Genomic DNA, 15,983 nt, shown 5'->3' on the forward strand with positions numbered 1-15,983 from the left:
TCTCTGATCTCATACATGCAGAAAAGAGACTCAAAGCAGCCCCTACAGACAAAACACCTAAGTGAAAAACACACACACACTTACACACACAAAACCCACCTAAGCTGAAAAAGGGGCTGTCACCCAAGAAGAAAATTACCTGTCTTAACAAAGAAAGCATGACTCATTGCAAAAAAATAACAGAATCAAAGCTCTACAGCTAACATTTACAACATCCAAGATGCAATCCAAAATCACCCAACATATGGTGAACCATAAAAATGGAATACACTTTCAAGAGAAAATAAAAACATTCTTGTCCAATCCCAAACAAACTAGATGCTAGAACAAACAAGAGTTTTAAAGCAACTATTATACAACTATCATCAATGAAGTTAAAATGTTTTCAATGAATGAAAACTCAACATAGAGTTAAGAAATTAAAATTCTAAAAGTAAAAAAACAAATTTTTCTGAAATAAAAAGGTTACTGGATAGATGTAACAGCCAAAGGACATGACAGAGCAAACAGATCTGAAAATAGAGCAACAGAATAAAGGAAAAAAATTGAACAGGCCTCAGGCCAAGTTATCAAAGAGATTGAGACTTCTGCCTCTTCTTCTCTTGGATTACCTGCCCTAGAGGAAGTCCGCTACCACATCAGGAGGACACTCAAACACTTTATACGGAGGCATAGGTGGCAAGGAAAGGAGGCCTCCTGCCAACAAACAAAAAGGAAATAAAGTCTCCCGCTAAAGGTATGGAAGTAGATCCTTAACCTCAGTCAAGCCTTCAAATAAGTAACTGCAGTCCTGGTTGATATACAATGACTGCAACATCAGAAAAGACCCCAAGTCAGAGACACTCATCTAAGACCCTCTCAGATTCTCAGCCCTCAAAACTGTACCTGGCACAACTGCTAAAACCTGGCAAAATTCCAAAAAGTAGAGAAATGAGGATAAGAACCAAAAATCATTGTTACACTTTAGGTATTCTGGGAAAGATGAAGGGAAAACTGAGGAAGTTAAGCAATACAATATAAGATATTAGTGAAATGCAAAAGTAACTTCCAACTCTAAAGGCTATTACGTGCCTTTGGGTAGACAAGGTTTTCCTATGGAAAATGAGCTATATTCACCCATCTATACCCTATTCAGAGAGATATGTTTAGGGATCATTTACTCTGGTATGCCATTTCCAAAAACGCCATACGCCCTAACACTTTTGCATACACATAAATAGTTTTCCCTCATTCTGGGAAAGGAAGAGTGGCTGAGAAGCTTTGAGTTTGATTTCCACCTTCCTCTGGATAACCTGCACCATTAACTTCCTTGTATGCATAACCTGTATATACTAAACATAATTAACATTTCTTACTGACAGTTAAGCACTTTGACTGTCAAACAGTATATCCCAATACAGTGATGCCTTAGATCTGTGTGGTCCAATAAATACACATTAGCTACAAAGGCTATTTAAATTAATTAAAATAAAATAAAATTTAAAACTTCACTCTTCAGTTGCACTTGCCTCATTTTAAGTGCTCAAGAGCCCAATGTGGCTAATGACTAATGCATCATATGGTGCAGATTATAGAATATTTCCATCTTTGCAGAAAGTTTATTGGACAATACTAAAGACCGCTGAAATATACATTATTATCTATCCTTACTCTAAGGACCCCCAAAAGTTATAATTTTGTTTTCCTGTTTGCTACTTAATTTTCTATATTTTCCCTAATAACACCTTGTCAGTTATCAACTTAATGTTAAATCTTTTCCACCTATGACCTCCAACATACCAAGCTGATTCCAGTACCTGAAACATGAAGAAATAACTAACCAAACAGAACAACATCATATCCAAAGTAGATTCTAATAAAGACCCTCAGAAGCTCTTAATTCTAGAATTTTACAATAATCTTTTCTCAGAGGCCTCTTTCTTTCTGATTCTCAGACCTGTTGGAGACCTAGTAAATGTTAGTTATTATATAATAGATCCTCAGCCTCCTGAGTAGCTGGGACTACAAGCGCCCATCACAACACCCAGCTATTTTTTGTTGCAGTTTGGTTGGGGCCGGTTCGAACCCGCCATTCTCGGTATATGGGGCTGGCACCCTACTACTCACTGAGCCACAGGCACCACCCAGGCATCCTAACTCTTATGATTACCATATGATCATGAGAAGAATTCTAAAGAACTCAAAACAAGTGCAGGGGAATAGGCAATTCCCAATGCTCCACTAAATACAGCTTCTTCACATTTAAAAGTAAATAGAACTAGTTTATATATCATGAGTACTCTCTTTAGTTCAGATTGAAGCTCATTATTAAGAATAAACTTAAAAAGTTAATTTTGTTTATATATGCCGTATTAATATTATTGGCAACAATTATTTTCTCAGCAATATCTGCCAATAATAGTACTGCCACTTTAAAGGTGTTCATACAAACATTGTTATTTTATTATCACAAGTACAATCTGCATTTTGGGTATTTTTCATTTTTATTTTGCTCCTTTTTCATAGTTTCCAGTTCTCTGCTGTAATTTTCAATATTAACTTTTGTTTCCTATTTTGCTTTAACATAGTAAGGACATTTATTTTAAAACCTGTTATCTAGAACTCCCACTATCCATAAGCCCTGCTATATTTGATAGACACCAAATATGAAAAACTAAAAATAATTAGATGTCTAAGACATTAGCTTCCTACAAAAGAAGTATATCTTCTGTTGCAGGCATAGTGCCCAGGATATTACCAATCCTTTTTTTTTTTTTTTTTTTTTTAGAGATAGAGTCTCACTCTGTCAGCCATGGCATCACAGGTCACAGCAACTTCAAATTCTTAGGCTTAAGCAATTCTCTTGCCTCAGCTGCCGAGTAGCTGGGACTATAGGTGCCCACCACAGCGCCTGGCTATTTTTTTGTTGCAGTTGTCATTGTTGTTTAGCAGGCCCTGGCCATGTTTGAACCCACCAGCCTCGGTGTATGTGGCTGGTGCCCTAATCACTCAGCTATAGGTACTGAGCCAATATCACCAATTCTTGATTTTTTTTTTTTTTTTGCAGTTTTTTTTGGCCAGGGCTGGGTTTGAACTCACCACCTCCAGCATATGGGGCCAGCGCCCTACTCCTTTGAGTCACAGGCACTGCCCAATTCTTGATTATTTTAATCCAATTTCAAGGGCTAAGATAATGTAAGACTAGGCTTCAATCCCTGTAATGGCAAGGCTATTTCAGGTTCACCCTCCCCTCTCACACATACCTTCGTGGTCCTATCCCAGACCAGAAAGAGTCTACAATCCCACTAAACTCAAGGTTCAAGCTTCTAATCTTTATCTTCCTGGTCCAAAAGTTTGTCAAAAGTGCTATTCAGAGCCTGGCATGGTACCTCATGCCTGTAATCCTAGAACTCTGGGAGGCCAAGAAGGCAGGATCCCTTGAGTTCTAGACCAGCCTGAGCAAGATTGAAACTCCATCTCTACTAAAAATAGAAAATTTAGCTGGGTATTGTGGCAGATGCCTGTAGTCCCAACTACTAGGGAGGATGAGGTGAGAAGATGACTTGAACCCAGGAGTTTGAAGTTATTCACGGCAACAGAGTGAGATTCTGTCTCAAAAAAAAAAAAAAAGTGCTATTCAGCTTCTCAACCTCTTAGCACTTTAAGAATCAAGAATCAGAAATGTGAAACTAAAAGTAGGATTCCCATAGTCTCCTGAATATTGGCCCCATCACTCTTTACTACTTTGTTTTCAATTCATTACCTTCAAAAGTATTTTTCGGTTTTTATTTTCCTAGTCATTTTTTCCCCCATTTTATTCCTATATCATCTTTTCTATTTGTTCTTAGTGGGAAGGTTGGTCAAAATTGATTTTTATTATATTTTATTTTTAAAGGTTTTATTCAGTTCTTTTCAAATCTGCTAGATAATTCTGTAGTTTTCTATTCCTTGAAGATATCTTTTATTTCCTTAAATATGATAAGTAGTTAACTTAATAGTAATTTCAATTCCAATATCTAAAATTTTCGTGGGTTTCTATGGTCTTAACATAACTTGTTTCCTTGTAAGTTTATATCATTGGAAAAGAAGCCATACTCTGTAAAATAATTTAAAGAGGTTTATTCTGAGCCAAATTTGAGGACCATGACCTTGAACTACACCCAAGAAGCTTTGAGCAAACAGACTTGCTGTGGTAAGGTTACAGTTGGTTTTATACATATCAAGGAGACAGGAATTACAGATAAAGTCATAAATCAATACATGGAAGGCATACATTGATTTGGCCCAAAAAGATGGGACATGTCAAAGAAGGAACCCACAGGTTACAGACAAGTTTAAAGATTCTTTAGTTGACAACTGGCTCAAAGAGTTAGGCTCTGTCTAAAAGACCAGGAGTCAATGACAAGGAATCACTGAGTTAAGGGTTTGCTAATGAGAGACAAAATACTAGACAGACCCAAGTGGTTTATTATGGATGCTGAGGACCTACAGGTAGGCCTTACATAGCCTTAGGCCTATCAAGTGTTGAGGAGTCACAAAGGCGGTCTCTAAGAAGGGGAGGGAGATGTAATGAGGCATATCTGATGTCTCATCTCCTTTCTCATGGCTAGCAACTCAGTTTTAGGGGATCCCCTTGACCAAGAGGGGCTCAAGTCAGTCAACCACTGGGGGGAACCTTTAGATTTTTATTGTAGTTTGTGTTTAATTGTCTCTACGTGTATACCTCTCGCTTTGCTTGAATAATGCTTTGTGGAGACTACCTGAGACCTAGAAATGAGGGGCAACTATTTCCAGAAAAGATCTGCATTTGCTTCTACTGAGAACCTTAAGAGCCCTACTCATCCATATACACTTTAAACTAAAATCATACCTTGAAGTTTCATAGAGAGTCAGGTACCAAGAATTTGAGTATGAAGTATGAACAAAGACCAATACACAGCTGTGCCTTCTCAGGGATGGGCTTTCTTCATTTTCCTTTCTCCTCCTACTCAATGCCAATGCCAATACAACTCTCCCCATAGTTGCTCAGAAGTAGGGATTTCTTCTGTTTCATCCTTATCTTGACAATGAATTGCTTTAGGGTTCCAGGTTTCATAAACATTATGTATATGTGTGTATTTTTTTTAACTTAGCCCTTTTATGAACTTTCAAATCAAAAGTTGTTAGTAAGTATCACAGCTCACAACCATTCCAATCGCAAGACTCTTTGCTACGTATTTATACACATATGTTAAAACTATACCCATTCTTCCAGCATGGCAATCTCTCATAAAACTAAGTAAAAATTAGAATTGTTTCATTACTTTTTTTCTTTTATAAGAATGTTGTCCTTTGAGATAAGCCACATGGAATCCTCATCATATTTGGGTCATAATTACAATAAAGAAAAATGGACTCCATGTTATTATTTCCATGATAAATTATGTCTCCTTAATTATAAAAGCTTCATAGAATTTCTGTTCTACTACTTATCACATTAAATGTTAATTGATTCAGGATATTTCTTGGCTCATCAAAAGGAGAGAAATGCTTAATTCACTGCTATATTCCTAACAGCACTTTATAGGTGCTTATTAAATAAGTTTTGAATGAGTAAGCAAACAAGTAAAAAATAAATGAAATCTACTGCCTTCAAAAATACATTTCAATAACAAATGAAGGAAATCTCACAATAAGAAAGTTACCATAGTTTCAGTGATAAAGAAAAAAATAAGAAAAAACTCATTCATAAAAATTAAAAACAACTGAATAAAGAACACAAGCACAACACTTAAATTAAGTAAAATAAATCAAGAAAAATTATTAAAAATACAACATAAGTTCATTAACAAATGTAAAGAGGCTTGAATGTAAATAGGAAAAAGCAAATTAAAACCACAGTAAGCTAAAAAATGAAAGGCAAAATCTAAAAATCAGCCATAAAAGTGATGAGAACATGATGCAACATTTTCATAACATTGCCAGTGAGACTATAAATCACACAGCTACTTTGCATGACCTAATAAACCTCAACATACACATGCCTACTCTATCATGCAGCAATTCTACTCCAAGGTACACACCCTAAAGAAACTCTTATGCATGTGTACCAAGAAACAATACACAAGAATGTGCAAGGTAGCCTTTTCATAGGTACCTGCAAGGTAGCAGGTAGCTGTTTTCATAATAGCAAAAAACCCACATACCTATCAACAGCAAAACAGATAAATACATTTTAGCACATTCATATAAGGAATACTATATGGTAGTAAAAACGAACAAACTATAGTTTTATGTAACAACATTAATAAACACGACAATGTTAAGAAAAAAAACAAGTTGTGAAAGATTTATAAATGAATGAATCAATTTATATTTATATAAAATCAAAGCCCAAAAAAACCATAGTACATTATCTATATATTATATATATTATACATAAATAATATTGTAAGGTAATGCTTAACAAAACACAAAATAATAGTTACTAGGGAAAGATTAGAGGAAAGATAATAACATAAGAGACTTCAAAGGTGTAGTCACTTTCTATTTCTAAAGACACTTGTTGATGAGTATAAATAAGTTATTTGTTTTATCCTTTATTTTCTATATAAAAATTATAAATATATATTCCTTAGACATGTATTTGGCAGTAAAACATGTAAATACTAGGTGATCCAAACAGGTATGCAAACAACAAAAAATATATATATAAAAGGAAAAAGCAAGTATACTGGAATAAAAAAATTAAAGTAAGTTTTATTTACTCATCTGCTCTATGTATCAGAGCATTGATTTCAAGGATTTGGACATAAATGTACCTTAAATGATTATTTTTAAATTCAACAGCCTTAGATACCACTGATCAAGGAAAAGGAATTTAGTGCCTGGTCTGGACACTGTCTAAATATACTATTTTAGTAAAATAACCAATAAACCATATTAAGTTTATTTTTACCAAAGGCAAAGTAAAATAACCAATAAACTATATTAAGTTTCTTTTCTTCAAAGGCAATCACTGAGCCAAAGTTTAAATTCCTAAAATTTCCTTAAACATTCACAGAATGACTTCAGTATAAATGCAAGAGAGGTCACAACCTCTGCTCTCATCACAACAACAGATCCTACAGTTCTTCTCAGTTAATGTTTTCCTCACAAGGTATCAAGAAATTTAGTTTTAAATTTAAATCATTAGAACTCCCTCTAAAATATGAATTCCAATGCATTTGCCTATGACGTAAAAATTCTTCCAAAATTTAAATAAACAAAAAAAGAAGAAATAAAATTTCAAAAGACTAAATAAAGTACTAACAGATTCCAGATAACTTATGTCAGCTGAGTAAGTGCCAATTTAAATGATAACTTCTACACAGCATCAAGAACTACATATAATCTTACCTGGGGAGGATAGTTGCTTTCTGAAGACCACCTTGAAGATTGGTCATTTGGTTTATCCACTAAAATGTTCCTGAAATAAAAGAAAGAAAATTGAAGCAATTAACTAAAAGAATAAGTGAACATGAATAAGCAAAAAGAGGAATAGTCTACCAGATGCTAAAATTATCACAAAGTTACATAATGTTTGGAACTTGAATAAGAATAGGAAATAAAAGAGAAGCAGTAGCACAGAAATCCTCTAATATACATGTACAATTTTGTAATATGATAAAGGTGGCATTTCCAACAATGGAGAAAAAAAGTATTTTCATAAGCCAACTGTATTTAAAAATAAAGAAGTTCTACTTCACTTTAAGTGACAAAATGAACTTTAGATATATACAGGAGAACCTCTTTTAAGCTGACCATTCAAGGAACTGTAGCAATATGGTCAACACATGGAAGTGGTCAACATAAGGAACTTCCATTGAGTGCATGTAATTCATGTCTGGTCTATGAAAATTAGGTCACTGCAGGGAGGTGGTGAACATAAGGAGATAGTCAATGTACAGAGGTGGAGGTTCTAAATATTCAAAAAGTTAAGAATTTATTTAAGAACTTAAGGTAAAAAGCAAAGCAATAAAATCCAGGAAAAAGAGTGGTGCCTATGGCTCAAAAGGATAGGGCACCAGCCTCATACGCTGGAGGTGGCAGGTTCAAACCCAGCCCCAGCCAAAAAATAAAAATAACTGCAAAAAAAAAAAAAAAATCCAGGAAAAAAGTAATAAATGCTTAATGACAGGTCATATCTCAAAATATAAAGTCAACTCTAGATTGTTTTTAATTCTCCTTCCCACAGTGTTCCTTCTCTCAACCCATTTCCACTCTCCTCCAAGGCAAGTAAGAAACTAGTTTACAGCAGTAACAGTTAACATCAGGCCCTCAATCAATGGTAAGAGAGCCTATCACCACAGTAGACAAAACATATCATTACTATCCTCTCTTATATTTTCCCCAGACTTAATAAAACTTACCATCACTAGTGATATATAATCGTTCCTTCTTCTGTTCCTCAGTACTAAGCAGGAAACATAACCACTCATACTGCATGTGTCAATCATGTTACCAGTTCACCATCTCTGGTTTCTAAAACGGACAATATCCCATCCACAACTTTTGCTTAAAGAACATCACAGGCAATGATGTATTTTGCCTATGATTTTCCCTTACAACTATCCTAATGATAGCTAATCTAGGCTGGCTATCTCATACAACTGGAGATGAGATGGACCAGTATGAAAATAAAATTATAAGACAAAACTGTGTAAGTAAAAGAGCCAATGAAACAGAGAAAAGATACACAAAGTAAGAATAAGAGAAAGAATAAGCCAGTCAGTAATATAACAAATATGTAGCAGAGGCAGAAATGGGAGAGAGAGATCTTTAGAGACCATGCACACCAGGACATAGAAAAGAGAAACTGGTAGCAGGAATCTCTGCTTCTGCTTCTAGCATCTAAAACACCCTTTTATTTATCTAATTCACTTATACTATCATCCAGATAAACAAGCAGCAAAGAAAAAAGTTATACAAGATGTACATACAAGACAATACACAAACTGTTATTTGTCAAATAGTAAAGATTGATCTAGGGTTAAATTAAGTATCTGCTGTTTTAAAACACATTTAAAATGCAAATAATAATTGAGAACTGGTCACAAAGAATTGAAAAGGGAGAGGCATTGGTTGAGGACTTCCTACAGTATTTTCATCAGGTTAATTTAATATTTAAATACATATTTTCATGTCTACCAATGCTGGATAAAAACTAAAGATAATAAAAATAATAACAGTTTAGGTCTCTTTGACTACAAAGGTAAGGCTGTAAATTCTGTTAGAACTATAAAAATGTATAGTGCAACATATGGGTAACTGAAAAATAGAATACAGTTTTAACTTTTTCCACGTTATGTCTCTATTTTGCATATTTTTAAATGTACTGTACCTATACATACTACCAACTAAATATTAGAACAAACTACTAAAATTCATCATGAAAAGATAATTTATTGGATAATTTGGGTTCAAGTCAGCAAATTAAAAAGCTTTCTTGGACCAGGCCAGTAGTTCATGCCTATAAATCTAATACTCTGGGAGGTTGAGGCAGGAGGACTGCTTAAGTTCAGGAGTTGGAGACCAGCCTGAGCAAGAGTGAGACCCCATCTCGACTAAAAAGAGAAAAATTAGCTGGACATTGTGGCAGGAACCTGTAGTCCCAGATACTTGGGAGGCTAAGGCAGGAGGATTGCTTGAACCCAAGAGTCTAAGGTTGCTGTGAGCTAAGCTGATGTCATGGTAACTATACCCTAGACAACAGAGTAAGACTGTGTCTCACAAAAAAAAAGAAAGAAAGAAAGAGAAAGAGAGAAACTTTCTTAATTAAATATGCTCAAACCCTAAGCCTGCTTAGCAATACCTTTCAAATTACTGCTCCAAAGAATACTTAAAAATAAACAGCAGCAATTGAGCAAAAAACTGAGTATTTAACATTTTTTCTGATAACAGCTGCTCAGGATATGTATCCAGCCAATTTTGAATTTAAAATTTTTGATACTCAAAAGCTACCTCTAATTTTTATATGAAGAAAAATCAGTAAAGCAAAGTATTTAAAAGAGCATAGAAGGATTAACCCTGTAATGATTTTCCTTGGTATTGTAGATTTTAAAACACCCTTCTAAAACCTGTGCCCTTTTGCTGAATGATGAGATAAAAATGGATTTAGAAAAAAAATCAACTTTAACTGGAAATCAGAAGGCCTTGGAACTTGACCACTAATTGGTTGGATAATCCATTACATAATCTCTCAGGGCTTTAGTTCCTTTATCTGCAGTGTAGAAGCAAAGGCTGAATTCCTTAGTCTCAAATTTCTCCCAGCTCTAATCAGGGCAGTTGAATTGCACAACTCTAGGAAACATCACTGTTAACATTCTACAATTCTATGAAAAGCCTTCACATCCTTCATTCAAGGTATCATGTATAATCTTCCTCCTACACAGTAGTCAGTAATAACACAAAATCAATCAATTATTACAGAGCTTCCATTATGTGGGAACACCGCTGGAATAATACCATTACAGTACAGAACTGGTATCTATGTCCAAGGGGAGTATAATCTATGTTTAATACATTAAATGACGCACATAACATAAAATGTAGGAGATACAAGAAACTATACAATAAAAAACTATAATTCCCAATGTATAGTAAGGATTGACTTAAATCAATTTTAAGTATCTATGGTTATAGAAAGTTAAAGAGTATATTATAAAAATATAGCTTTGCCAAAAATCACTTAAATATACTGTAGGGGTTTAGAGTCACTTTTAAAAACTTTCCAATTTTAAGAGAGCACAGCAGCATAGAGGGATTCTACTATTTGCTAGAGTTACTTAGTCAACAAATATTTACTAAATCCTACTCTATGCCAGACAGTATGCTGGGCTCTGGGAATACAGGCGTATGTAAGATAGACAGAATTTGCACTTGTGATGCTAAATTCAAATGAGAGCATAAAATAAATAAGTAGAATAGGAAACAAGATAATCACAGGCTGTGATAGTGCTATAAAAGAAACAGGGTGTTAAGATAGAGCAGGAGAATTCTTTTACTAGGGATGATCTAGTAAAAGGAAAAAAATAATACCTCTCTAAAAAAATGCTAATTACACCAATTAGAAGAAGCCACTCATGTTAAAATGAAGCAAAAACTTATTCTTCACAAAGGAACCAGGTAGTTCAAAGTCTTGGCCATGAGAAAGAACCTGACCAAGGAAATCTAAGAACCAGGTAAAGTCAGATAATAACCTAACTCATGGAGCTCACAAAGGTTAAGTACAAAGAAGGCCAGAAATCTCTAGAGAGCCAGGGAATAGTCAAAATTTGTTGATTCTAGACTCTAAGAGGATTGCAGAAGTAGCCCACCAAGATCCTTACTTTCTCTCTCTCTCTCTTTTTTTTTTTTGTAGAGACAGAGTCTCACTCTATCACTCTTGGTAGAGTACGGTGGCATCACAGCTCACAGCAACCTCCAACACCTGGCTTAGGCCATTCTCTTGCCTCAGCCTCCCCAGTAGCTGGGACTACAGGCACCCGCCACAATGCCTGGCTATAAGATCCTTACTTTCACAGAGATGCACTGTAAAGAGAGAATGCAGGAATAGGAAAAAACTTAAGCAAAGCAAAAAGAATGAGAATGCCCCCACAAGAGAATTAAGATTCATATTCTAGGCAGGCAGAGGTCCAAGTGACACAGATCTCAGAAGTACCACAGCAGCAAAATACATTTAAAGGGGCCTCTTCAGAAAGTAAAATATCTGGAAAACATGGACATAAAAGAGAAAAGCTTTATTATATCTCATAAAAAACCTTTAAAAATGTTTTAAAGGGCAGCGCCTGTGGCTCAGTGAACAGGGCGCCAGCCCCATATAGTAAGGGTAGTGGGTTCAAACCTGACCCCAGTCAAACTGCAACAAAAAAATAGCTGGGCATTGTGGCAAGCACCTGTAGTCCCAGCTACTTGGGAAGCTGAGGCAAGAGAATCGCCTAAGCCCAAGGAGTGAAACTCTGTCTCAAAAAAAAAAAAAGTTTTAAAAATACCTCACAAATTAAAGAGGCCAACTACAAAGCTCAAAAACTATATTCATCATTCCCTTTCTCCTACAGAACTTCTTCTTTCTACAACTACAGAAAACCAACTTGTTTAAAAACTAGAAAATCTAAGTCCACACAAAGTCAACACTAAGATGCTATTCCTAAGTCAGTAAAAACACTTCAGAAAAATGCAGTCACAAAGAAAATGAAAATTGTTATTATTTCAAAATGGCCTGAAAGAAATTAAGAAAGTAGTTAGCACTTTATTAAGCAGCAATTAAGTCAAAATCAGAACAACTCAAAAATATGTACTATGATCAGATGATATAAAGAACTAATAAGAACGCCCCCCAAAAGTCCAATAGAGGAAAAATAGTTTGGAACATTAATGAAAATAATGAAACAGACACAAAACAAAGGAACAGTAAGTAACTAATCTAAAAAAATACACAACTAGAACCAGACAACTATTTCTAACTGTGCTTCAAGTAAATCTTCCTAGAAGAAAACTTGAATCGGCAGCTCCTGTGGCTCAGTGGGTAGGGTGCCAGCCACATACACCGAGGTTGGCGGGTTTAAACCCAGCCTCCGCCTGCTAAAAAAACAACAATTACAATTAAAAAACAGCCAGGCGGGCGGCGCCTGTGGCTCAAGGAGTAGGGCACCAGCCCCATGTACCGGATGTGGCAGGTTCAAACCCAGCCCCGGCCAAAAACTGCAAAAAAAAAAAAAAAAAAAAAAACAGCCAGGCATGGGGGTGGGTGCCTGTAATCCCAGCTACTTGAGAGGCTGAGGCAAGAGAGTCCCTCGAGCCCAAGAGTTTGAGGTTGCTGTGAGCTGTGGCAACCTCGTTAAACTCTGCCTCAAAAAAAAAAAGAAGAAGAAAAGAAAACTTGAATCTATACACTGAAAAGACAGATGTTACACTAGGGATACTCAACCCAGATTATTCCTAATTACAAGCTAGTGGACTTTAAAAACCTTTAACTTCTTTGAGCATCTAGGTAAAGATATCAAGTCACTCATAAGAATGAGAAAAATTACACTGCCCCAAACCTCACAACAGCTACACTCATGCACCACATTACAACATCTCAGATAATATACCAAGGGAAGAATTGGTGAGAATGAAGATTCGTTAACAGAAAGTTCCCAAACCGAAAAAACAAAAAAATGAAAAGAAGGAACAGAACATATCTAAGAACTGTAAGAAAACTAAAAAGCTGTAGCATACGCATTATTGAATACAAGTAGGAGAAGAAAGAAAGGAAAAGAGTAAATATTTGAGGCTGGGAATTTTCTAAAATTAATGACAGATACCAAACCATGAATCAAGGAAGCTTGGAAAAAAACAAGCAAGATAAATTTTAAAAAAACCACATGTAAGCACATCATATTCAAATTGCAGAAAACCAAAGACAAAGTCTTCAAAAAAGGCAGAGGAAAAAACTCCTTACTATACAACAGTGTTTTTCAACCTTTTATCTCATGGCATACTTGAACCTATAGTTAAATTTCTACAGCACACTTAAATTATGTTGACCAAAAAAACAAAACAAAACAGAACAATTAAAAAAGTTTATATATATATATATATATACACACACACATATCTTACCATGCTCTGAACTTTTGAAAATAATTTAATTAATGATTTTTAAAATTTTTCACGGCACACCTAAGATCCTCTCACAGCAAACCAGCATGCCATGGCACACAGGTTGAAAATCACTGCTATAGAGGAATGAGGATAAAAATTACATTGGACTTCTCATCAAAAACTATGCAAGCAAGAAAGGGTGAAAATGAAATATTTAAAAAATCCTACCAACCTAGAATTCTATATTTAGTGAAATCATGAATCAAAGGATGGTTCCTTCAAAAATTAAGAAGAAATGATACATACTAAAACAAAAACTGAGGCACTCTTATCACCAGGCTTGTCTTATAGAAATGTTAGAAATACTTCATAGCCTAGGAAAAACATCAGAAACAAGTATCTGCATAAAGAGCATCAGAGAAAGATTAAAACAAAATAAAATAAAGGCTTTTTTTTTATTCTTAACTGATCTAGCAGGTAATTGTTCAAAGTAAGAATATTAAACAATAAATTGAGTGATTATAGCATATCAAGTGAAATAAATGACAGCAATGTTATATGCATAAGGGTTAGGAAAGAGGAATAAGAAATACTCTGATACAAGGTACACAAAACATGAAGCAGTACACTGTTATTTAAGGCTGGACCTAGGGCTGGGGGCCATGTGTGCTCACACATATAATCCTAGGACTCTGTGAGGCTGAGGTGGATGAGCAGAGCTGAAGAGTTCAAAACCAAACTAAGTAAGAATGAGCCATCTCTACTAAAAATAAAAAAACTAGCCAGGCATGGTGACAGGCACCTGTGGTCCCAGCTACTTAGGAGGCTGAGGCAAGAAGATCACTTGAGTCCAGGAATTTGAGGTTGCTGGGAACTCCCAGGCACTCTACCCAGAGCAGCACAGATAAATAAGAAGGATTCAGATTAGCTGTACACATATATTACAAATTCTAAGACAACTACTAAAAACTAGTTAAAAGGACATATAATTGATATGCTAAGAGATCAGAAAATGAAATCACATTGAAAGCCTATTTCAAAACAGAGAAGGCAGAAAAGAGGGGAAGATAAGGAAAGAAACACATTCAATGATTAAAAAAAAATAAGAATATGGTAGACATCAATCCAACTGTACCAAATAATCAATTCATATGTGAATGGTCTAAAGAAATTAATTAGGGCCAGTACAGTGGCTCACACCTGTGATTCCAGCACTCAGGGAGGCCAAGGAGGGTGGATCACCTGAGCTCATAAGTTTGAGACCACTCTGAGCAAGAGCGAGACCCTATCTCTAAAAAATAGCGGGGCATTGTAGCAGGTGCCTATAGGCTCAGCTACTTGGGAGGCTAAGGCAAGAGGATTGCTTGAGCCCGAGAGTTTGAGATTGCTGTGAGCTATGATACCACAGCATTTTACTGGGGGCAAGAAAGTGAGACTCTGTCTCAAAAACAAAAACAAACAAAAAAAATCAATTAAGAGACTGTCAGAGTGGATAAAAAACAATTGTCTACAAGAAATTCACCAGAAATATAAGACACAAATGGATAAAGGCAAAGAAATGTAAAGATATACCATGCTTTCAATAAGACACTGGAATAACCATATCAATATCAGACAAAACAGACTCAAGAACATGGAAAATCATCAGGAATAAAGAGGGGCATTACATAGAAAAAAGTGTCAATTCTCCAAGAAGACATAAGAATCCTTAATGTGTCTGCACCAAACAAAAGTGTGTCAAAATACTTGAGAGAAAAACTGACAGAACTGCAAGAAGCACTATTATAATTGGAGCCATCAACATTTCCTCTGTCAGTAATTGACGGATCCAGCAGGCAGAAACTCAGAATACTGTTGGACTGAACAGCACCATCAATCAACTAGATCTAATTGACGTTTACAGAATACCTCATCCAACAACAACACAATATACATTCTTCTCAAGTTCACACAAGAACATTCACTAATAAAACACGTATTAGTAATGCAAAAGAGTAAAAAAATATATAAAATATACTCTCAGACCACAAGGGAATTCAACTAGAAGTCATTCACAGGAAAAAAGGTGAAAAAATCCAGAATATTTGGAGTAAACACACTGCTAAATGATTCATGGGTTAAGAAAATCTCAAGATAAATTTTAAAATATTTTGAACTAAGTAAAATTGAAAACAAAGCATCGAAATTTGTGGGATACAAAGAAAAGAATACTTAGAAGAAAACTTACAGCACCCAAATGCATAGTAGAATGCCAGAAATAAAATCAGTCATCTAAGCTTCCATCCTAGGAAACTACACAAAGAAAAACAATTAAAAATTAGAGCAAAAAAAAAAAAATTAATGAAATTGACAACAAGAAAGAAACCAATTTTTAGCAGGGCACAGTGGCTCATACCTAC

At 35.2% G+C, this 15,983-nt stretch overlaps 1 protein-coding gene across 6 annotated transcripts in view; it reads right to left on the minus strand.

Annotated features, from left to right (window-relative positions):
• Positions 1-15,983, minus strand: part of MKLN1 (muskelin 1) — a 318,843-nt gene that overhangs the window by 122,842 nt on the left and 180,018 nt on the right. For 5 of the 6 annotated variants that reach the window (XM_023514182.1, XM_023514183.1, XM_003791612.3 and 2 more), the window contains one exon: positions 7,357-7,426. In XM_023514182.1, the coding sequence (XP_023369950.1) occupies positions 7,357-7,426 (70 nt within the window). Of the gene's footprint in view, positions 1-7,356; positions 7,427-8,369; positions 8,392-15,983 lie in introns of those variants that run through there. The other variant, XM_023514185.1, reaches the window with a different exon arrangement.

Source organism: Otolemur garnettii, unplaced genomic scaffold, assembly GCF_000181295.1.
Source record: "Otolemur garnettii isolate 467f Iridium unplaced genomic scaffold, OtoGar3 scaffold00049, whole genome shotgun sequence".
In the NCBI taxonomy this organism is placed as follows: domain Eukaryota; kingdom Metazoa; phylum Chordata; class Mammalia; order Primates; family Galagidae; genus Otolemur; species Otolemur garnettii.